The sequence below is a fragment of the Acanthisitta chloris genome, unplaced genomic scaffold (genome assembly GCF_000695815.1).
Source record: "Acanthisitta chloris isolate BGI_N310 unplaced genomic scaffold, ASM69581v1 scaffold27566, whole genome shotgun sequence".
Lineage (NCBI taxonomy): Eukaryota > Metazoa > Chordata > Aves > Passeriformes > Acanthisittidae > Acanthisitta > Acanthisitta chloris.
The window spans coordinates 1-22490 of NW_008677992.1; the positions used below are offsets into that span (position 1 = coordinate 1).

At 40.7% G+C, this 22490-nt stretch overlaps 2 protein-coding genes across 2 annotated transcripts in view; one reads left to right on the top strand and one right to left on the bottom strand.

Annotated features, from left to right (window-relative positions):
- Positions 1–344: 344 nt before the first annotated feature.
- Positions 345–12978, top strand: PLA2G4B (phospholipase A2, group IVB (cytosolic); the record flags this gene model as incomplete). Its single annotated transcript, XM_009076735.1, has 13 exons — positions 345–472; positions 596–706; positions 1817–1854; positions 2767–2902; positions 3859–3995; positions 4245–4467; positions 5046–5163; positions 6188–6325; positions 7456–7560; positions 7946–8131; positions 11093–11259; positions 11769–11955; positions 12734–12978. Coding segments are annotated over 13 exons (1919 nt in total), but the record flags the coding sequence as incomplete, so codon positions are not given.
- A 3370-nt stretch (positions 12979–16348) lies between these two features.
- Positions 16349–22490, bottom strand: part of LOC103804139 (spectrin beta chain, non-erythrocytic 5-like) — a gene marked incomplete at its 5' end in the record, with an annotated part of 27482 nt that continues 21340 nt past the window's right edge. The window contains 8 exons of the mRNA XM_009076736.1: positions 16349–16523; positions 17088–17223; positions 17705–17790; positions 17974–18065; positions 18458–18544; positions 19845–19916; positions 20865–21485; positions 22477–22490. The exon at positions 22477–22490 is cut by the window's right edge and continues 88 nt beyond it. Of these exons, the coding sequence (XP_009074984.1) occupies positions 16349–16523; positions 17088–17223; positions 17705–17790; positions 17974–18065; positions 18458–18544; positions 19845–19916; positions 20865–21485; positions 22477–22490 (1283 nt within the window). The remainder of the gene's footprint in view (positions 16524–17087; positions 17224–17704; positions 17791–17973; positions 18066–18457; positions 18545–19844; positions 19917–20864; positions 21486–22476) is intronic.

Below are 22490 nucleotides of genomic sequence, written 5' to 3' on the forward strand. Positions count from 1 at the left end.
ATGTATATAAATATATATATTCTAAATAATAAAATGTAATACAGGTGAAGTCCCTGAATGGCCTCCAGCTGTAAAGCTGATGTCTGTGTCTTTTCTTTGAAGCTATCAAGTTTGGACACAGTAAGCTTTGCTGGTGGAAGTACGAGAAAGTGCTGACTCTGGGAGCACTCCAAGCTCCCAGACTAAAGGCAGGAATACCAGTTCCTGTACTGTACGAGATTTGCCAGTGTGGCAGTGTACAGAGGAGCTACCACAGAAAATTACTCCAGCAGAATTTGCCAACCTTGGTAGCTATTTTGCCTGAACAGCAGTTATTATTCTCTAAACAAACCTGTTTTCACTAGAGGGTAAAAATCTCGTGCTTACGGTACCTGCATCTCATGAGGGAACGCAGAAGACGACAGAGGACACAGATACTTTCTACTTCCATTGTGTGAAGGCTTGGGAGCCAGTTCTAAAAGTCAGGCTGCAGGTAATGGGCACCCTACAATACTACTGTTCATGCTGCTTGTTTATGTCAAGTGTTGCCGAAACAGCAAAGAACTTGAATTGTTTCTATTCTGTGAACACAACCCATGTTTTTTGTTTTCTGTAGAAAGTTTCTGATAAGGAAGATGACAATAGCAATTTAAGTGACACCTTAACAGTACCACTGAAATTTCTCCCTGTTGGACATAAAGTAAGAGTAACCCTCCCTGTAAGACATGTAAGTATTTCACTGTTTATCTGATCTTTTGGAGAGAAGAGTAGAATAACCCTCAGTATTTAACACCATAATATATTTTTAAAAAATCAATTAGTAAATCTGAGTGAGAAGTTTTTGCGAATACAGGTTTTCTGTGGAAAAGTTTAGTTATCACAGAGAAATATGAATTTTCTGTCAGTAAAATCGGTAATTGGGAATTGATCCTGATCTGTTTGAGATGCATTTCAGACCAACCTCTGCTGTACTTTTGCAGTTAAAGGAGAATATTCAATACACCTAGCAAGGTTTTGGGATGCCCTGATGCTCTTTATCAAGCCTGGGTGGCTAGCTCGGTCTATGTACTTAGTACGTAGGTGGCTGAGGTTAGATGTGTTGAATCTTGCCATCAGAGAACAATGCCATCACATTCTTCTAAGTGAACAATCATGGTGGTAACTGGTGGAGAGATACAACTCTAAGTTGCTTTTAAAGAAATAGTAATGCTGCTATGTAGCCTGATGAATCTGTTAATGATAGCCAGACATCCTTTTCCAGACCTTACAGCAAATGAGAGGCAAAAATAGTAGAAGAATTTCTCAGCAGCCTTTTCTGTAAAGAGAAGGGAGAATTAATGTTTGTTTTGCCACTAGTCATTCCCCACCTCTGTTTTTGGACTCTCTTTTACCTCTAGTAGTTTTTTGAAGGATGTGATGACTTTTATTTCCTCTTCTATCACTGTCTTTATCTGGCTGCTTTTCTTCATGCTCAGGAGTGTTTTAGGGCAAGTTTTACTGGGTGGCAGTAAATGCAACCAGTGCACTTGGGTGCTGAAAGTAGCAGTGTGATCCTGCTGCTGGGTTAGGATGGTTCATGGAGGTATTCACGGTGAGGAAGAAATCCTATTTCACAGCCTGTTTGTCATTTTCATTGCCTTTGACCTCTGCTGAATCTATTACTTCTCTTTAGAATATGTTTGGTGTTTAGTTGCTTTCCATCTCATTCCTGTTACAATTAAAAAAAATGTATACAGGGTGGTAGTGGTGGGACATTCCAGGAAGCACTGAAAATCTGGATTTCAAAACTTCTTTTTTGCACTCATTCATGTTTCTGCTCTCTTTTGTTTGTTTTCAGAATGTGCCACTGCAGTTGTACCTCCAACTAAATGATTGGTAAGAGGGTTGTTGGGGTTTTTTTTTCTCTCTAAATGTTTTATTGCTCTTTGAACTGTGAAATTTAGAACAGAGTATCCTTTATTTAGATATAAGGAATGCACAGGACTACAGGCAGAATATAATAGCTAAGTCACTGTTAAAGAGTCATCAGAACAGGTCAAAGTTAAACGTCCTTCGGGCAAAGCAGTCGCACCAAGATGCAAAAAAGATTATGAGAGTTTCAAACAGTGAAGAGCCTAGTCACTGAGTGTCCTTTGCATCAAAGAGCCAGAGACTGAGATTGGAGGCTTCTTCAAAAAGGACACAGAGGCAGGAAGAAGGCAGAGGGAAAAGAAAAACTGAGATAAGCAAAACATCCAGAGTCCAGACATTACTCAGACCACATAGGTAGTGTTAAGAAAATAAACTGGTGGCTCTGGTGATATCAATAGAAAGAAGTATAAGCTAGGGAAGATAAAATGTTCCATTGTAAAATAATGAGTCAGACAACAAACAAACAAAAATTATTTGAACATCTTTTTCATTGTACTGTTTTTGTATAAATCTGTGGCACAAATATCCTTGAAGTACCTTGTTTATTCAAGTCACCCCTTGCTCAGAAATGATACAAAGCAGAAATAGAAAAGATTGGGTTTATGATGCTACTGAAAGACACAAAGAAGCCTTTCTTTTTGTCATATTTTATTTCCTTACCTGACAGTAAACCTTACACTGAAACACCAGACAATAAAGACATCACATAGAAGCAAAGCAGTTGTTTTCTTTGAAACTGGTAAATGCATTTCTGTCTAAATCTGTAGAAAGAATCATGATTTTTTAAATGATATTTAGTAGACTGCAGTTGCTAAAAATGGATCTATATACGTTTTAAACACCAATCCCATGCCTCTGAATTTATTTATGTTTCAGCACAGATAAACTAGATGTGCGCTTAGGGTATGATCTGTGCCAAGAAGAGCAAGAATTCTTGCAAAAAAGGAAGAGAGTGGTTGCCAGTGCCCTAAAAACGGTTCTTCATCTTGAAAGAGATCTACATGGACATGAGGTCTGTGAATTTGAATCTAAGCCTGAGGTGTGGGTCTACTGAATTAGGATTGGCACAACTCCCCACAAAATTTCTAGTAGCTTTTGCATGTTGATAACAAACGCATTGATTTGAGTGGCAGCAGAAGAGATGTTCTCAGTGTGACATACCCCATACTCATGTAAAATTTCAGCTCAGCTATTCATGCCTTCATTCTTTCAATGGGCCAAATTCCCAAGGACATCACATATCAGTCTTCAAAGCCAGAGTTTCCAACAGTGTGATGCTGTGGGTCAGCAAGATATGAGGTATTGTATTAGATACAGCCTAGCCTGACAACCCAAACCAATAAGAAAACAGCAGTATTGGAAATTCACCTCACTTACGTATTTATTAAATCGTTGTAATGTCCCTTCTTTAGGCTTACTGTTTTTTCTTTCATTTTCAGAAAACTTCTCACAAAAAGTCAAAATTATTTGGGGTGAAGAAAGAATATTTTATAACAAGCTGAAGTATTTTTATTGCAGGGTTAATTTTTTAAGGGAAAATTTGTTCTCTTGCTGGAATTATGTTTGTTGGATGAATGCTGTCCAAAAAATCATTTTGCTTTTTTTGAACTCTTGCATTCAAAGAACTTCCTTAATCCATTCTTAATTGCATTTATTGCAATTTTGTGTTATTTAGAATAAAGTAATATAATTATCTATTATTACTCTCTGCAATTCCAATTATAAAGAGCAAGATTAGGAAGGAATGTTCAAGGCATATTCAAACTCATCCAAACTTCGGGGTTAAGAGAACCCACTGTGTATCTGGAGGTGAATTTAAAGGAGGTGCTGGTAAAGACTGGCTAAATATTGATTTAATTTCTTTGTCCTCCAATGAAGTCTGTTGAGGAAATTCTAAGAGCTGTAATTAGACTTTTCCAAGCAGGCAAAGGAGCAACTTCATGAGGATAATGCTTATGTTTTGAACAGGTCCCAGTAATAGCTGTTATGGCAACTGGCGGAGGTCTCAGAGCAATGTCAGCCATGTTTGGCCACCTCTTAGCTCTTCAGAAGCTAAATCTGTTGGACTGTGTTACCTATCTCACCGGGGCTTCTGGCTCAACATGGTGTGTATAGAAAATGAGATTTGATTTGTCATGACTGTGACTACATTTCCACACAGTGAGAGAGATACATCTCTTTCAAAGACTTATATTGTTTACACGTATTCCCTGGTAAAGCTCTTACTGTTGGCTCTCACAACTTCAGTTTAGGCTGACTGATTTTCTTCTTTGATTTAGACGATTGTGTAAATATAGTAATTTTCCAAAACAACCTTGACAAATGGATGATTTCCTCACATTTCTGCTCTTTAGGACCCTGGCAGACCTGTATGAACATGCTGACTGGTCACATAAGTCTCTGGAGGAGCCACTTAAGGCAGTAAAAGAACAAGTGACAAAATGCAAGCTCAACCTTATGTCTATAGATCATCTGAAGTATTACCACAAGGAACTCGCTGAAAGGGCAAAAGCAGGACATGTCTCATCTTTTACAACTCTGTGGTCACTTGTTCAGGAAATGTTCTTACATGAACAGGTATGTACATTGTCCTGCCACACATTTGGGAAATATCCACTCATTTTCTTTAGAGCTTTACTCTTTGAGGGCATGAAGTAATGTGTGTAACAAATCCTGAGTGAGTGAGGCATCCCAGTGTGATTTGTAAACTATGACAGAGGATCTTGTAGCCAGGATTTTCCAGGTGGATAATGGTTTGAATGTGCCTCTGTAATATGGTGCCCAACAGCTAGCAACTCCAGTAGGCAAACTTTCAGAAAAAACTGGGAAATTCCCCCCCCCTGAAAAGTTAGATCTTTTAAAGTCTGTTTCTAGTTTGGCACTTTAAGAGCTAGAGTAATCAGTCCTCATGTGAACATTAATCTCAGATCAGGCAATCAAGGCACTTAGATATTCTAATGAAGAAGTTACTGGGTATCAAAAATGCAATCAGCCAGGAAAGTACAGGAACATGAAGAAAAAGGACTCTTATAAAAATGTGATTCACAGATTCCTCTGTGTTGTAAAATACATGTTATCAATCTGTACTCAAGTAATTGTGTCAGTGTTATGCTCTTCCAGAGGTTTACTGTGATTTTTTTCCTCTCTTTGATTAGCCAAGAAAGTATAAACTCACAGACCAGCGCAAGGCATTGGAGTATGGACAAAACCCATTGCCTTTCTATGCAGTCCTCAATGTGAAAGAAGAGAAGTTTGGCACTTTCAAATTTAGAGGTATGTGTTCCTAGAGTTTCTTCTGATTCTGGGTAGGGAATAAAGAGAATTTGGAGGGAGGGTGTGCATGGAGAAAAAAGGGTAACACATCTGTTGCTTGCCCTGACTCAGCATTCATCTTTGAATAAAATGTTTGTCTTTTTTGCAAACTGCTGGGTGTTGGTTAGAAAGAGCATATCTGCTGGATAACATCCTCAGCCATAACAGGACATTTCTGAAAATCTGGGGTGAAGTCCTACTTTTGCCAGAGACATTGTGAGTGAGTGTGGGCAATTCATCTGATCTTTTTCTGGCTCTGTTCCACACTTATAAAATGGTTCTGATGCTTCCTTAGTTTGTAGAGGTGCTGTGAATTGTACTTGTCACTTCCCTAAATACTACACTGACAAGGGTATGAAAATGGAGAGGAGTATGATTGCTATGATAGATGTGATATCCCATCCTTTAAATGGACACAGGCCACATTCAACAAAAGGTATTAAAATGAGCAGATACTGGAAGGAAAAAAGCAATCAGTCCTTACATTTGGTTGGGTTTATAGCTACTGTTTGACAACAATGCTTGTACAGAACAGCTTGAGTCATTAACTGTGCAGCCACTGTGATACTTTCTAGTTTGATGCTGGTATGTCTTCAGGCTGCTTTGTTATATCATGTAGACTGGCAGGTTTGGGTTAGTAGAACTTTCATGCCGGTCATTCCTTGCAGTTCATGTCACACGTGTTGTAGAGTTGATGCTCTTGATTTAGAGAGGTGAGATCTCAGAATCTTTATATAGAAATAGATATCTAAAATTTTGAACCTAATGTTAGACTTCTTTCTGAGGTAAAAAAGCTAGTTCCTTCCTTTGTATGCAAATAATCTCTCAGTTTTTATGAGAGTAGATGGTGCAGGTTGCAGTACAGAGCTATGGATAGGACAGAGCTGCTGAGGCAAGCAAGGTCCGTGGAGCGTTTTGCACAGGGGAAGGTTTTGTTTTCTTATTTTTATTGCAGTAAACCTGCCATGTATCAATTGTTTTGTAGAGTGGGCAGATTTCTCTCCTTACGAGGTGGCAATACCAAAATATGGAGTCTCCATTCGTTCAGAATATTTTGACAGCGAGTTCTTCATGGGAAGGCAAGTGAAGAAGCTGCCAGAATCTCGGATCTGCTATCTGGAAGGTGACACAGCAGTGCAATGTAGTTAATCACAGCATCATAGAAAGCACGATACTAGCTGGCTCCTGGCCTGTGTACAGCACTCCTTGCCAGCAAGTCTGCTCTAGGTCTTGATTCAATGTTCTTTTTACCCTTTTTGTACACTTCTGCTCTTTGTAAAGCTTCTTTCCTACTGTCCTCCCTTTTAACCTGGACAGATTTGGATAAGTTGCAGCATGGTTCCCCTTCCATTGTCTAAACCAAACAAGATGGTGGAAAAGGCAAGTTAAGGAAATAATAAGCCTTCCTTCCCTGACCAGTCATCAACTCACAAACTTCATAAAATATATTTGTAGACAATGCATTACTGGGGTAGAATTGGAAGGAGCTGAGCAAACCACAAAGGTGAGAGGCACTTGAGCTTTGTGGGTTGAGAATGGTGTCACTAATGTTCTCTGCCCATGAGGATGAAGGAAGCCTTTTTAACCTCCATTCTGGCAGTAAAGGTGAAGAAATTGGCCAGAGGAACCCATTTGTCCCAGGCAGATTTTAAATCCTTTTAAGTGCTTTAGTTTCGATACTAAAAGCGAGAGTTCAGTGGAGACAAAAATTGTATTACTCTTACTGTGAAGTTTGCTAGAGATTGAATTTGTCCCTCATGCAAGTTCCTGGCACGGAGCATAATGACAAAGGATAGTTCTTTCTTTTCCAAAAGCAGACTCACATATGGAGCCAATTTTATTTCGATCCTGGAGTAGTTGCACTCCATAAAAACAAAACATGCCAGAAAGAGAAAAATAGGTCTTAGGTCAATTTAAAGAGTAAGTTTAAAGAAGGCTATTATGATTATATGTCTTCACCATGCTTTCAAAGCCTGCTTACTCTCACAGGGACACAGTAAACACTAAAACATCATTTTGGTGACTGATACCTCTTATTTTGTTATTCTACTATGCAGTGAATGGTCTATGTGTAGGTGCTTCTTGAGAAAAAGCACCGAATTCTGACACCATTATGTTTGAACTCCCTGAGACCTGCTGCTTAAGCTGTGTCGTGACAGGGTCAGTTCATGTGGGCTAATAATATATGTAGAGTGGATACTTGTAATAGTCGGTGGTAGTGCAGTAATTTTTCCCATGTGGTTTGTCTTGCAGGTCTTTGGACAAACATCTTTACTAGGAATTTGCTGGATGGCTTGTACTGGTCCTCAAATTCAAACGAATTCTGGGAACGATGGGCCCAAGATATGGTAGATATGGGTAAGAGTTTCAAAATCAGTATTTATTTTTGACCAGAGAATACTTCCTATTCAGGAGAGGCTTAAGAAAGGTACATTCTTGCTGCTGGTTGTGAATTATCTCTTATATGTTCTTCCTGAATTATTTCCCTCTCCCCTCCCTTCTCCCCCCTCCCCTCTCCCCTCTGCCAGTATGTCATCTGAAGAAGACAAAAGCTGTGCTTGCTTTGAAGAAAACCAAATATCTCTTTGCTTAAATGAGACAAATCATGTGTGCACATTTTCCAGAAGCCTGCAAGAAACAGGGAGGGACCCACCAGAAGACAACAAAGGCAGCTAGGCAGTAAAGATGTCTGGTAGAACAAATTTCTGATGTGTTTTTCCTCATAGTTTCTTCTCTATTTCAGAAAAACATTCACCTGAGGATGATATCACTGTCATTGAGCCTCCATCTTGTTTGCCAGGGAAGTTGTATGAAATGTTTCAGGACATTGTTACCAAGCGTCCACTACTGGGAAAATCTCATAACTTCCTGAGAGGCTTAGAATTTCATAAGGATTATATCCATCAGAAAAAATTTATTGAATGGAAAGGTAACTGCAACAAAGAGTTAGCTGCAGTATGCAGGTAACATCTCAGATTTTTATATTTTTTAGACTTGGGAAAATTCACTTTTAGGGATATTTTACTCAGAGTTTGGAAATCTGCTGAAGTGGAACTATGTTCACAGTGTCTGTTACTTTAGGGTAACAGGTTAAAATGGACTAGTCCATGGGCTGCTCTTTCACTTTGGGAAGATATATGTAATTTGTGTCAAGGAATGTTCTCCTACAGGAAATTTGCCATTCTGCATTGGTACAGTATTCAAAAGATTCCGGAAGGGCAGAATCTTTGGAGGTCAAGAAACAAAGGTAGCACCAGAAGCATAAAACAGCAGGTTATTAGGTAGATCAGATGAAGAAAAGGACTAGTTGCAAGCATGTGGTTCCCCATATGTTTGGTATTTCTGCCAGATGATTATCCATCCAGAGACCTCTCTTTAACCCCTTGGAAACAGGAATACCAAGATCCAACTAGAGAAAGTTAAAAGTGACATAGGTTTAGACTGTATAAATTAAACAAACAGAATAGGTAGACCTGATGTATAAATTGAGCAGTAATTCTCTATGGCCTGAGCTCTGCAGGCAGGCAAAGTAAAACCGTTTTACGTCAAAATCTATGAGACAATCTGTGAAATGCTAGCAAGGTGATGGAGCTGAGGTTTTGTGCATCAGAAACCCTCCTATAATCCCAGCATCCTCATTTATTCCAGGAACAGACAGCAGTGTGGGAGGATCCCGTATCATTAAGATTTATCTGACTTTAGCAAGAAAGCACATGTTCTCTGCCTCCTCTGAGTCCTTCTCTTTAGCAACCTATGTTGTCCCTCCTCTGTTTATACAAATTAAAATGTGTCTTGTCCTTCTCTGCCATTACTACATGGTTTACTGACAATGGCAAGAGCTGGTGGGACTTTTGTGTGGATTTAGGCAGAGCCCACAGTGTGCTATCTGCAAAAGTGTGTCCTAAAATAGTCTGCTCTAAGAAAACAAATGAGAGGAGATAATAAGTAGCATAAGAAGGGCGGGTGAGAGAGAGAGCAAGTGAGTAGATTAAGAAGGTGGATGAAGGATAAAATTATCAGACAGTAAATGTCAAAAAAAATTACTTTCCTTACATTTGCTGACTATCGGTTTTGTAAACACAGATGAGTAAAAGCAGATTTCAAGGAGGATTTTGAAGGAGCAAGCATAGGAACACTGAGGACTATTTCAGGGTAGATTTTCTACAAATACTGTAAAATATGTGGAAAGCATGTAGTCTGGAGTAGGAAAAGGGAAACTGGAAGTCTGGAGTGGGAAAAATTAGCAGATTTTTCAGCTTCTTTTGGCTGCCTGCATAAGACTAAGCTAAACCCAGGTATGGATCCATCTCTAGGAGCCAGAGGACGTGTCAAGTCTGTGAGCAGAAGTGACAGTCTTCTGGGTGGGTGAAGGCTCCAGATCATAGCTTTGTTTTAAAGGCTTCTGGGCAGCTCAGGTTATCTGAGAGTTTAAAACAAGACTTTAGATGCCATGTGAAAAGCCTAAATTTCCTGGTGAGAAATTTGAGGAGTAATAGCCTGGAATTAGTGCAATGCATTTATAATAGGGTTCATGCTTTCAAGGGAACTTGGTTGTGGGATGGAAGGAGACTCTCACAAGAAAATGCCTACTTCTAGTTCACATATCCAGCCATGAATAAATGCTGCATGGTTCCATCTGTGTGATAAGAAAATGGGCATAATGGAATTTCAACTAAAAATGTTCACTGGGCCAAGTAAAACTAAAAAGTATGCTCTGTTTCTTCTGTGAGGGTCTGCAAGCATTACAGCACAATCTGTGAATTCTCAGCAGCCTTGAATGCTAAAATAAGCACATTTTTTAAAGATCTGACAGAGGAAATGGAAAAAATACGAGTTATTAGTTCAAGATGCTGTGAAACATTCCAGGCTATGGAACAAGCTAGAGTTACTCTGCATGGATTAAATCAACACTACAGATTCAGGGCAAGGAAGCAGAAATTGAACTAAGCAAAATGTTGGAACTTAGCTGCAGTGTTTCTGTGATCAACAGTTTCTGAAAATGCCCAAGCACAATGATTTAAGGCTCAAGTATTCTGCTCTGGGCTTTGCTACCTCTTTTTGTGAATTTGACAAACACTTCTAGAGCACTATTTTGATATTTAAAACCATGGAAAAATGTTTCCTATTCCATGGGCCTAGAAGGGAACAATAGAGGACTGGCTGTCTACAGGGCAAGCTGGTGAGGTTGCTGGCAGAGCAATTAGAATCTAGCTCTCAGAAACTGGCTATAGATCTCAGTTTGCCAGTTTGTATAATCCCCTTTTGGCTACTTCTGGCATTAATGTGAGGTTTAATGAATTTAAGCAATATTTTAAGTAGGGGATGCTGAGTGCACGATGTGGTAATTTTTTGCACCATGGCTTAGATAATTTATATGAGATCACTGAAAGCAGGTTGAAGCCAGGTTTTTCAGCTTGAGAGAGGAGTCTAACTCTGAGAATGCAAAAGCAAAAAAAGACCAATGTAAAAATGCAGCATGTATTCCACTTACTAGCTGTGTTGCTACACTCTGAAATTGTTTTTGTTGTTTGCAATTTTCTCAGTTCTTAGGGGAAAAAAAAAATCTGTTGAAATCTGTATTCTGTGAAAAATTACTCCCCAGAGAAGCTCTGAGGTCAATGGAATCTGTGTCTCACCTGTCCTCTGTCTGGCTGCCTCTCAGCCTGCCTTTGTGAGTGTGCCTGGGGGACTGTGGTAACAGGGCAGATGTGAGCAGATGTGCAGTTTGAAGGGCATGCTCCTGAGGCCTTGTTTTTGGGCTAACATTATGGAGGGAGGTGACCTTGGTCTTGAGGGCAAGCAGGGGGCTGCCTTTCACAAGTAGCACAGACAGAATTTCTCACAGCTTTCCTAAGAATGCACCATTAACTATATTCAAAATGTTTTTCAGACACTGTGCTGGATGCTTTCCCTAACAATCTGACGCCTCTGGAGAAATATCTTTGTCTGATAGATGTTGGCTATTTCATCAACACCAGTGGTGCAGCACTTTTCAAGCCAGAGAGGAATGTAGATGTCATTATATCCCTTGATTATGGTTTGGGTAATGTGTTCAAGGTGAGACTATTAACTTCCTGTGCTCTTTGCAGCCCCAGTAAAACTCTTCTTGTCTAATTGAAACTTTTAAGTAAGTGGCTAAGTCTTGATCATCTATCCAAGAGGAAACTGGTCACCATATCTTGGAGGAGGAAAGAAACTTGCTTCAAGAACAGAACTGTAGAAACTCTTAGGGTCTTTTCTGTGTAGTGGATGACAGCATCTTTCTTAGGATCCTCAGGGAATTGCAGTAACAGTTGTTTGCTGGAGACATGCCATTGATCTCTCCTGGTCTCTCATGACTTACTCAAAGTGTAGCTTTACCCTTGAGCAGGTGTAAAAAGCATTATGGGGTGATAAGAGGCATTGTCTGACTTGTGGCTGAAAGTAGGGTTGTTCTGTGGCTAATTTGGACTTAGACATTTTTTTCGGAGTGATTCTTGGGAAGGAGTTATGATGCCATAGCATTTCTAGGATACTCAAGTAAACCTGATTCTTGTCTTTAACTCCATTACATTCTGTGTCCACAGCAATTAGAGATGACATACAAATATTGCAAGACACAAAAGATCCCATTCCCCAAAGTGGAGCTAAGTCAAGAAGATGAGGAGAACCCAAAGGAATGCTATGTTTTTGCTGATGCAGAGGACCCCAGAGCACCCATAGTAATACATTTCCCCCTGGTGAATGACACCTTTAAGGAATTCAAGGAGCCAGGTAAATTCAGTGACCAAAACTATGCACTGTGCTCTCCCCCCAGTATGCTTCCACTGATGGCAGGCAGAAGAGCAACCTCCAGACTACTGATGGTCATTCTGCACTCGCAAAGTGTGGAGGGGACAGTCCTGGGCAGCTCAGTGCCACAGAATGTTGGAGAGCATTGCCTAGAGTGGGTGGGGTTTGGTTTTGGGGTAAAAGAAGAAACCAAACCCTGGAAAGAATCTGTATGTTTAGTGAATGGAGAACAGGCAAAATGCCAAGCTCGCCAGCCAGGCCCTGAGCCTCCTCTCTGACCCTGCTGCTCTTGTGGTCATTGGATGAGGGGACTGTGTCCTCCTCATAGTGGTCACCCACTTCTTCCATGCAGGAGCAGCTGGCAAGGCTGCCTGCAGAGCAGGCACGTGGGGCTCCGGCTGGCCCAGTCCTTGATGCAGGCAGTGTGGAATTGGTGGAGGCAGAAGAGCACAAAGGCTGCGTCCTCAACGACCTCCAGGCAGATGGGGCATTGAGGTGCCTTCCCCAGCCATGACTGCATCAGCTGGCTCATGCTGTCCCTCGCTGCTGAACTGCTCTTCTGCAGGACCTCCTCGCTCATGTCCGTTGCCATGTCTTGCCAGGAGAGCAGGGACAGGCACTGAGGGTACTGTGCAGCACTGTGCAGCCAGCTGGGGGACAATGGGTGCTAGAAGGGACTGCTTTTGCTCAGCACCCCTGCAGCACCATGTTTTTTGTGCTCCACATTCAACTCACTCTGGCTTTTTTTCATTTTCTGCAGGGGTAAAGCGTGATCACTCAGAGATGGAAGAAGGAAAAGTAAATCTGGAGAACAACTGCTCACCTTACTACCTCATTAGGCTAATCTACTCTTCTGAAAATTTTGACAAACTTGTGAATCTGAGCAAATACAACATCCTCAATAACAAAGACCTGCTTCTTCAGGCAATTCGGAGTGCTGTAGGACGGCGGAGAAGCAGCAGGGCTGGGAATCTCCCCAGCTACTCTGCAGCTGGATACTCCTAGGCCAGGTTTTTGTTCTTTTCCCCACTGAAGGCTATGACAGCACATTACAACACATCACAGTCACATTACAACATATCACAGTCACATTACAGCACATCACAGTGTTCATTATTTGCAGAAAACTGAGGAAACCTGTACATTTCTCATCTTGCCTTGTGTTCAAGCTTCTAGCTTTCAAAGGGGTTTATTTAATCTCCTTTGCCCCCATTCTCAGCCCACAAGAGCCTTACCCTGTGGTCTTACTTTTTAAGAAAAGAAGGTCCTGGTAAACAGACACATTCTGGGATCTCCCTGATGTTATAGCACATGGTGGTGGTGATAGATAGTTCTTTGGTTGTGCCTGTCCCTTCAACCCTGAGCCCATTGTTGGTGTCCTCTCGATGCTTGATTACAAACCAAGTCCTGGCCATTTGCATTCAGTAATGTCCAGATTTTCAGATAGGCTGAGCAACTAGAATTTGCACTGAATTGGTGGGCTCAGCTTTGAAGTCAGACCAAAGAGTCATGGATATATATGTGAACAACGGCCAAACTGCAAAATGGACAATTGCACTCACTCTGGCCGATTCCTCTTGCTGATTTAGAAGTTAGTCTTTTTTTCCATTCCCCTGTAAGAGTTTGGCACTGAAACGCTGCTCTGAACTGCCATGAAGGGGGCAATTACATTTCATGGAGAGAAGACATCTGCAGTGAGCTAGTATAGTTGGTTCTTCTGAGTGTTGGCTGGAGGAAATGTTCTACATAAAGCATGAGTGAGTGTATTGATTTATACTAGCAGTGCCTTTGTGCATTTAAATGTCAAAAACTTGTAGCAAGCTTTTGATAGCAGAAACTTGAGAAGAATATTTACACAAGTACATTTATTTAATAATTGTGATTGAGACATAAGCTGGTGCTCCTTATGTATGTAAACTGAATGTAGGACAACATAACTCACTAACAGAATGCATAGCCATTGTATTTTCACACCCAGAAGATTTTTCCTCTTTACAGTCTTCTACCCCTAACATCATGTGCAAGGTATTTTTAATAGGTGCTACATAAAATAGAGCACAAATAAAACAGGAAAATTCTTTGTCACACCTCCTTGTGCTGGAGGAAAATACTTGGAAAAATGATGTCTGGTTTTCATTTGCTTTGGAGTGCAATGAGAGACTTTGCCTTGAACTAGGAGCTTGGAACATCTTGATAGTGCTCCACTATATTAAAAGATGGTAGGAAAGAATGCTGAGCCATATGAAATAGCTCCACAAAAGTCAGAGAAATGTTTAGACTTCCTAGCACTGAAGGATCTGGACCTGCTCCTGGCTTATTTATTCAAAACACAGCGTATTCATCAGGACCTCCAAGGAAAATCTTACGTATTTCTTCTGTGTTGGAAATTTACTTGAGATCTAGAATGAGATTTACTTAAAATCCAAAATTAGACAAAGAAAGAGACACAGAGGTCTGTCTATTTGGTATATGCAGGCAGTATTCAAGCTCAGAGGGAGAGAGCATGTACAAAAGACTCTATTGCCTGAACCATGCATCTACTAAATGCTGCTTCTGCTGCAGTGACAATGAGTAAGCCTCAGCAATATTCCTTATATAATGCCTAATTACTGAGCTAAGGAATACCATGTTAAACCTGAGGAATCTTAACAGCTGGAATGTAACTGTCAAGCTGAATTCAAATAATGAAAAGATAAGAACTATTTGAATACTGGCTGCAGGAAAAATATAGAGCCATTTTAAGTTGAAAGGTGAGATTGCAGCAGGGTCTGTCTCAGAAGAGAAAGTCCTACCAGCAGGATACCTTTGCATAGGGGAGTAGCATGTCCTGCTGAGCACTTGCTAGGACATTTATTGGTTTCAGGATTGGAGGGAAAAATCTGGAAGATCTTCTGGTTTCCAGGCATGGAAAGCCTGGAAAAAATGTGGAACAAAACCTGCCTCCTGTGGTAAAACCCTCTTCAGTGGAATAGCACAAGGCATGGTAGGAAGGTGGCTGTACTGAGCCACGGTCAAGACAGCTTTGATTTGCCTCTTGGTGGTTTGATTTAAATGTGTACAGAGGGCTGCCTTTCCCTGAACTTTACTGCTATCAATTAAATGGTGAGTTTAAAATAGGTACCTAAGTTTAAAAAGAAATAGTTTGTGTTTGGGTTTTTTAAAAGCAGTTAAAATTATCAACAGTAATAAAAATGCAGCAGCTTTCCCTGAACTTTCATGTGCTATCTTTTTAATTTTTTTTTAGACAGGCAGCAGCTCCAGCTGAGGCACAGAAGCTGAGGGAGCTGGACTAGCCAAAAGAAATAAAATTATCAGATCACCTTGTTGGATGCAAGTGACTGATCTGAATCAGTCTGAATACAAATTTAATCTAGATGTTGCATGTACCCATAAAGTACATAAACTTGGTGTGAAGCACTCTCCTTCCTTCCCTCCAACTGGAGAACTAGTCAGTGCAGAGGAGAAGACTGCAAGCAAAGAGTGAGAGTCATGCTTCAGACTGGCTAAAACGGATGAAGGCTGAAGTCCTTGTCAGAGTAGTTAAGGACTAGAAGCTTTAGCTTCCACTGGTCAGGGTAGAGCCCCCAGCTACTACACTGTCCTGGGGGAAAAAAGCCATTTCTTTCCAGCTTTGTGCCAGGTAACTTTTCTTTGGCTCAGAAACAGAGATACATAGGGAAAAAAAAATTAAAATTCCTTCTCATGATTGCACAATACCTTACCATGTGGAACTTGCTACCTGGGGACTAGACTTCCTCCTTGTTATCCTGCTTTTCCTCTCCTTTTACACTGAAAGACAGATTGTTCATGCCTTATTTTAGTTTCATATCCATTAATAATAAGTAACACTGCAAGATTTTCTTTTCCTAGTCACTTAATCCAGAAAGAATTGGCAAATAGGGAATTGGTTAATGTGTTGCAGAAAAGAAAGACTGTGGAGTCTACAAAACACTGCAGGAATTATATAACAAACATTACTTATGTGTGCACAGACCAGCCAAACCCCTTAAATATTACCTGTTGGTATCTGCAAATCTACTTCCAGGTGGCTGTAGTTCACTCACAGCTTGTAGCTCTTGCTCTACTCGGTGCTCCCCATTCCTGTATCACAGAGTCACTTCACTTGAGCTGTCTGGCTTAAACGTTTCTCTGCTTTTCCATTAGATAACTTGGAGTAAATATCATGGGTGATATCACAAGTGACAGACTTGCTGTACACACAAAAGTATACTGCATGCAGTCCTGTTTAATTATTTTAAAAGACTTTACTAGATTTAATACATAATTTGAAAAGTTCCAAGGGAAGTAATTAGCTTAAAACATATAAACAGGGTGAAGTTGTGTTAAAATGGTCTAGTATTAATTGAGGGAAATGTCATTTTCCTCTTCCTGCTTCTAGTAGAGATGGAGGCAGTTTGGTTCCATTTCCACTTTGTTCTAGGCTTAGAGTGGTGATGGAGGCTTGTGTCACCGTAGTTTCATCTTCCTTAATATGTCTGGAAAGTTCTGCAGACTCTCTTTCAGGTTTGATTTTGAAGGAAAGCGTTCTTCTATAAACAACATGCATCACCAGAAAATCAGGTACAATCTAGAGGAGTTTAAGTTGCTCTGTGTATGTAAGAACTTGCTAGGCATCTAGCTCAGCAGCAAAAGTCTGCCCAGCAGCAAGACTGGGATACCAGATTACAGCCTCTAAGATGTCTACAGATTCCAAATGCAACAGAAATTGATTTTGAATTTGGCTCTGGCTGTGTTTTCCATGCCTGTCTCCCCTTGAGTCTCCTTTTCTCCAGGCTGAACAACCCCAGCTCCTTCAGCTGTTCCTTGTTAGGCTTGTTCTCTAGACCCTTCATGTGCTTAATCTCCTTTCTCTGGACGTGCTCCAGTTTTTCATTGAAGTGAGGGGCCCAGAACTGAATACAGTACTTAAGGGGTGGCCTCACTAGTGCCGAGTACAGAGGGACAATCACTTCCCTAGTCCTACTGGCTACCCTATTTCTGTGACATCACTGACAGAGGAGCAGGACTTTCTGACCTCCGGGCAGTCTCCCTTTGTAGGTGACTGCTCCCTGAGCCTAAAGAGCACTGACGTCTGTTAAGCATAGAGTCCTTACCTCAGCAATGAGCTTCTGCTGCTTCGTCTTTCAGCAGAGTCTCTGTCTGGAACATCCCACAGTCTTTTCTGGGAGGTCTCTGTGTTTGGAGCAAATGGCTGCACCTTTGCTGTGGACTGTGATCTGTTACCATGTCCTGCAGAGTCAAAATAACCCACATATAAAAAGTAGTATTACAGGCAGAGTTTGCCATTTCTGGGTCCATAACAATTTTTTCTGACCATCATAGTTATAATTGTGCTCTGGCTTCCTTTCTAGTAAGCCACTGCCTAGAGAGGTGTCCAGAAATAGATACAGATTCAGAAGAAAAGCTGCTGATGGAGATCCAAAGCATCTCCTTAATAAAAGGATGAATAAAGTCCTTGGGCATTCCCTACCTGGGAATAACCTGATGTTGGCCAGAGTACAATAGAAAGGCTGTTTCACAAGTCACCCTGGGCATTCTTCTGCCAGGTCACTACATTGCAAGGTGGCAGGTGACCTGTACTGCTGTCTAATAGGGGCAAAAAGGACAGCTCAAAACACCCTGAACTAAGGACACCTTCTCATTCTCTTCCCTTTCTCTCATCATCACTTAATATAAATACAGTTCATTCTTGAAGGAAGTGAGCATGTACCTATATTATTCTGTAGTGATTGCAGCCAATCCTCCATCAGTGTCTGAGATGGTGCTGCGAAGAAATACTCTGCCCTATCTCTCAGCCTGTAAATAAAGACAGGAGAAGGTGAATTCTAGTTATCATTGCCTTATCCCTTCTGTCTTTGTCAGTGTAAGACATTTCAGTTACACCTCCTAAGACCATACAGTCTTAGGTGACTGTAGGCAAATATAACTGTATAGGGAGCTGTGTAGGTTTTCATTTGTGCACAACTCCGTAAGACTTACAGCAACATGAAGGTGTTCTTTTTCCTGATGTAATTTACCACCTTCTCACATCTGGCGCCATAAATGCTGAGGGACAGGACTGTGGATATGTTCTGAAGGGGGATAAAATGAAAATAAAATGTCTTCTGCATCCTTTCTGCTAGGATTCCACACCAACCTGCAGGCTGACTACACACCCATCTTTTTATGCTTGTAACTTTATAACTAGGATCGCTGAATAGGAAGAACCACACAGGAACAATGGATGAATGCTATTCTTGAATTAGATACTTCTTTTAAGGAAAATGTTTGAAAATTGCTGAAATATAAATATTCTGTCTTACAATTGGTATCAGCTGAGTAACTGCCGAATTTTCACTCAGCTGACATTTGAAAGAGAACTGATTACCCCAGTCCCAAACCAAAGCAAATGTAACTTTTTTAAAATGCATTTTTACATAGGTAGACACAGAGTTTGCTAGAAAGATTGAAAAAACCAAATTACCTTAGATGCTTCTTTTTCATCATTATAGAAATCAAGCTTTAATCCATCAAGTTTTACATAGAAGGATTTCCAAGACCTTGAGCCTGGCTACATGAATAAAATGGTAATAAAATTCAGTTATTAGGTATATATTTTATAGGAGTAGCAAAATCTTGCATATGCAACTTCCACAGGATGCCAGAAGCCGTCCATATTATCACAAAAGTTCTCATAGTCATTATTATCTCCTAGAAAAATAGAGCCTACTGTAGTTTGTGCTGTGGGTGATTCAAGAAGGGCACTCTTTGAGTCAGGACTGAACACATGACATAACCTGGTGGAAGCTCCTACACCATGTTTGAAGGTGGATAATCAATGTCTAATTTGGGCCACTAAAAGCTCCACTTTCTTTCCTAGATGGAATACTAGCCCTGATGGTCACAGGCTAGTTTTGCCAAGAGTGTGTTTCAAGTGAAGAAGGCTGCTGAATTCTTCTTCATTTCCTAAACTAACCTGAATGGAATGCTATGGAAACTAATGGAAACTAACCTGAACACTGTGCAGAAGTAGCAGCTCTTTCCAACCCCAACTCTGTATCACTGGGAGTTTAGCCTAGTGCCATGAGGTCCTTCTGGATGAAGGATCCTATTACTTGTGTAGATTCTTACTTCGTTATGCCAGTGAATCAAGTTAACAATTTGGTCATTCAAAGAAACGTAACGAAAAAGTTCTGGGGAAGGTAAATCATAGTTTTTCTGGTTCAGTAATATGAAAGTTCAGTATCACAGCAGACTAAATGCTGTGTATCCAGAAGAGAAAAACTGATCATTAGCCTACTGACCTGAAATAGAATTCTTTACCAGGATAAGAATTTAGATTTCAGTTTCATCCAAACCTGGATTTAACAAACCAATTCTTCAAAGATAAACAGAACCTTAATTGTCTTCTAGCATAGTTAGAGATTACAAGTATTGGGAGCATGGGCCTGAGGGCTTCCACTGCCAGCAAACAGTGTGTTTTGTTGTTGTGGGGGGTTATTTTGTTTGGTTTTATATGGATTTTTCTCCCCAATTAAGCTGATATATTGAAACCTGTATTTATAATTAGGAGAATATAATGAACATCTTCCTACAGCCTAGACTCTGGTGCATAAATTCATTAAATGTAGGCAGCCTTTCTGCATGATTCCTGTGGCAGTCAAAAATTCCACTGTCTCTTTCTCCTAAGGACTTGTTCAGGTATTACCAAAGTCAGTGGCCACTTTTTCATGCATTTTAGTGGTAACTGAAGCAAACCCACAGTACTGAACTTCTCTTCAGGAAGAGTCTATCCTGAAGGAGTCACATCAGATCTGGACTGTAACTCAAGGGAAAATGAAATAATGCAGAGTGACAGTGTTTGTTTCTACCTGTTGTCTTCCTGGACGGAGCTGTTGTCTCGTCTCCAGGAAACCCTCCATGTGCTGGAGACTTGTCGAAACCTGAGAAACACAACAACATTGCTGCTTAACTTTAAAATGGTTCTTTAGGATATGTTAACATTTCTGAAGGTAGTTTTTAGATAAATTCCAGACAGACAAACTGATCTCTGCTTCCTCTTGCCTTTACATTGATAGCACAACTAGAAATCCTCACTAGGTTGCAGTCACATCTCTGATACACTCTCTAAATGAAGAGAATTCACATCCTTCTAGAACAATTGACTTAGGGAATTTGCTCTATCATAGTGTGTTTATTATTTTTACATTATTAAATAGCTTTTCCTTGCTCAAGTTATACCACCTCTACAATACTGTGTTACGCCGGTGTATAGTGTTGTGGTGTTACACTTGGGTGTGTTGAAAACACTTTCCTCAAAGTGCAAGAGGGAAAGGAAACAATTTTTACCTGTCCATGACCTGCCAGGGTGAGCAAACAGGAGTTGTTGGCTCTAGTCTTGCACCAGGTCAGCTCTTTGGAAAGTGTGCCACTAAGCCCTGCCTCTGTCTGCCTTCTAAACTCAGTGAGCACTAAGCACTGCCACCTCAGCTAGAGGGTGAAGGTAAATCAGCAGTCTTGCCTCTTTGTGAGACAGCATCTCCTGGCTGTTGTTAAGTGCTCTGCTGAGTGTTCAGCAGCAGGAACAACCTCTAGTTTGAGAAAGAAAACCAGAAACCAATAGAGTTGTTAAGATCTAGGCTATAAAGCTGAGCAAATTAAAAATGCTTTTAAGCTATACCTAGCTGCTTAAGTCAGGTGCCTTTGTGGAAAGTGTTTCAACTGCAAAGGCACATAAAATGCTTCTTGCTGTTCAGATCCAGGTGTGTATCCAATGAAATGCCCACTGTATGGTGCTCTTTGTGACTTAGAGAACTTCCTCTATTGCCTTACTTTAGCTAGCACAGGACAGGAGTTTTGCGAGGAGAATTCCAGGAATTCCTGAGACTTACCGAAGGTGTATTTTCTGATGTCTCCCAAGAGGAGTTAGACTGCAGTGAGTTTGGTGATTTATCTTGTGAGCTTTGTCCAGGCTCAGGTGGTGCTGCCATTAGTTTGGTCTGCAGGTTGGAGAAAGAGGAGCCTAGAGCACCCTTTTCCTGAGGAGGTAGTTGGTCCATGGCATGTGATTCTGACAAACTGCTGCTGCCTTGCTGGCTTGTAGAAGTGGGAGATACAGGAGAGCTTAAAGAGCTGTGTCTTTCTGAGGATGTAGCTTGTGGACCCACCATTTTCGGTGTAGGCAGAGCCATAATCTCACTGAGACTCGTCTCAGCTTTCATTTCTGTATTGGTGCTGCTCGGCACTTCAGGGACTTCCTTGGCATTGAATTGTTGGAATGTTGTTGCAGATTTTTCAACAGGGGAGAAAATTGTTTCAAGTGGGACACTCCAGGACACACTGGGCAAGGGCACAGATGGCAGTGGCGTTACATTCTTTCTCTCTGTCACTTTTGGTGGTGTATTCCTTCTGTCAGATGTTTTTCTTTTCAGAGAGGGAACCCGTACAATTTTGCTTTTATCCTTCTGCTCACTCTCTTCTGTGTCCACTTGCTTAAGAAGATTCATCTCCCTCTGTAGGACATCAATAATAAATTTTTAAAACTTACCTTCATTGCATTCATTGATGTTTACCTAAGATTTTTCTTATTTTAAGCAGGAATAGTTTGTCAAATTCACTTTCTTGGCATTGAATTTTAAGGCCTGTACCTCCTTTGGCATTCTTAGAGTTAAATCTGAATTTAATTGCTATGTACTGAGCTGTATTTTGTTACCCAAACAATGAATACTAATGACAGTTAATCTCAAATGCAATGATTCCTGCCCTTGTTAATTTTTCTAGAGACTGTTTTTAATAAGATCCAGAGAAACCATGCTTCATTTTTGTGGTACTGCTTCTTTAAGCTTTCTGTAAGAACATTAAGTATCCAGGGGTATTCCCATGGAAAAATTTAGAGGGAAGGACATTTGTTCCTTCATTTAGTCAACTGGCAAGTCACTGAACAAAAGAGATTAGGCTAAATTAATTTTTAGCCTAATGATGAACAGAAAAGCTATGTTTTGCTGGTTATTCCAAGAAAATAATTCAACACCTCCCCTCCACCCTCAATTGAAACAAGATCTGAGAGACTCACTGGATATTTTTTGTAATTATCACAATCCACTGTAGAACCCTGATGCCAGAAGGAAAAAGGCCTATATGTGCCTTGGTCTCCCTTTATTTTCAGCCCTTTGCTGTCCTCTAGCACTCTCAGGTGGCTCCAACTCCCTACTGAAATCCTGAATGGAACAGAATCTCCTCATCTGTGTACCAGGGATAACCCTTTTTGCTGCTCCTGGAAGAAGAAAGCTTCCACTTGTCCCATAGAGCTTTTGCAAACTAGTTGATCTCTTGATCCACCTATAGGTCTTCTTCTCAGCTGTTCTATCTGCAATATCTCAGCTTCAGTTACTCATTTAAACCATCTCAGCACAGGAGTTCATTCTTATGTGGACTGACACCCAAACAATCAAGGATCCACATCATCCTGTCACACAGACATCTCATCAGCTTTCTGCTACTCACCTTAGTTTTCCTGC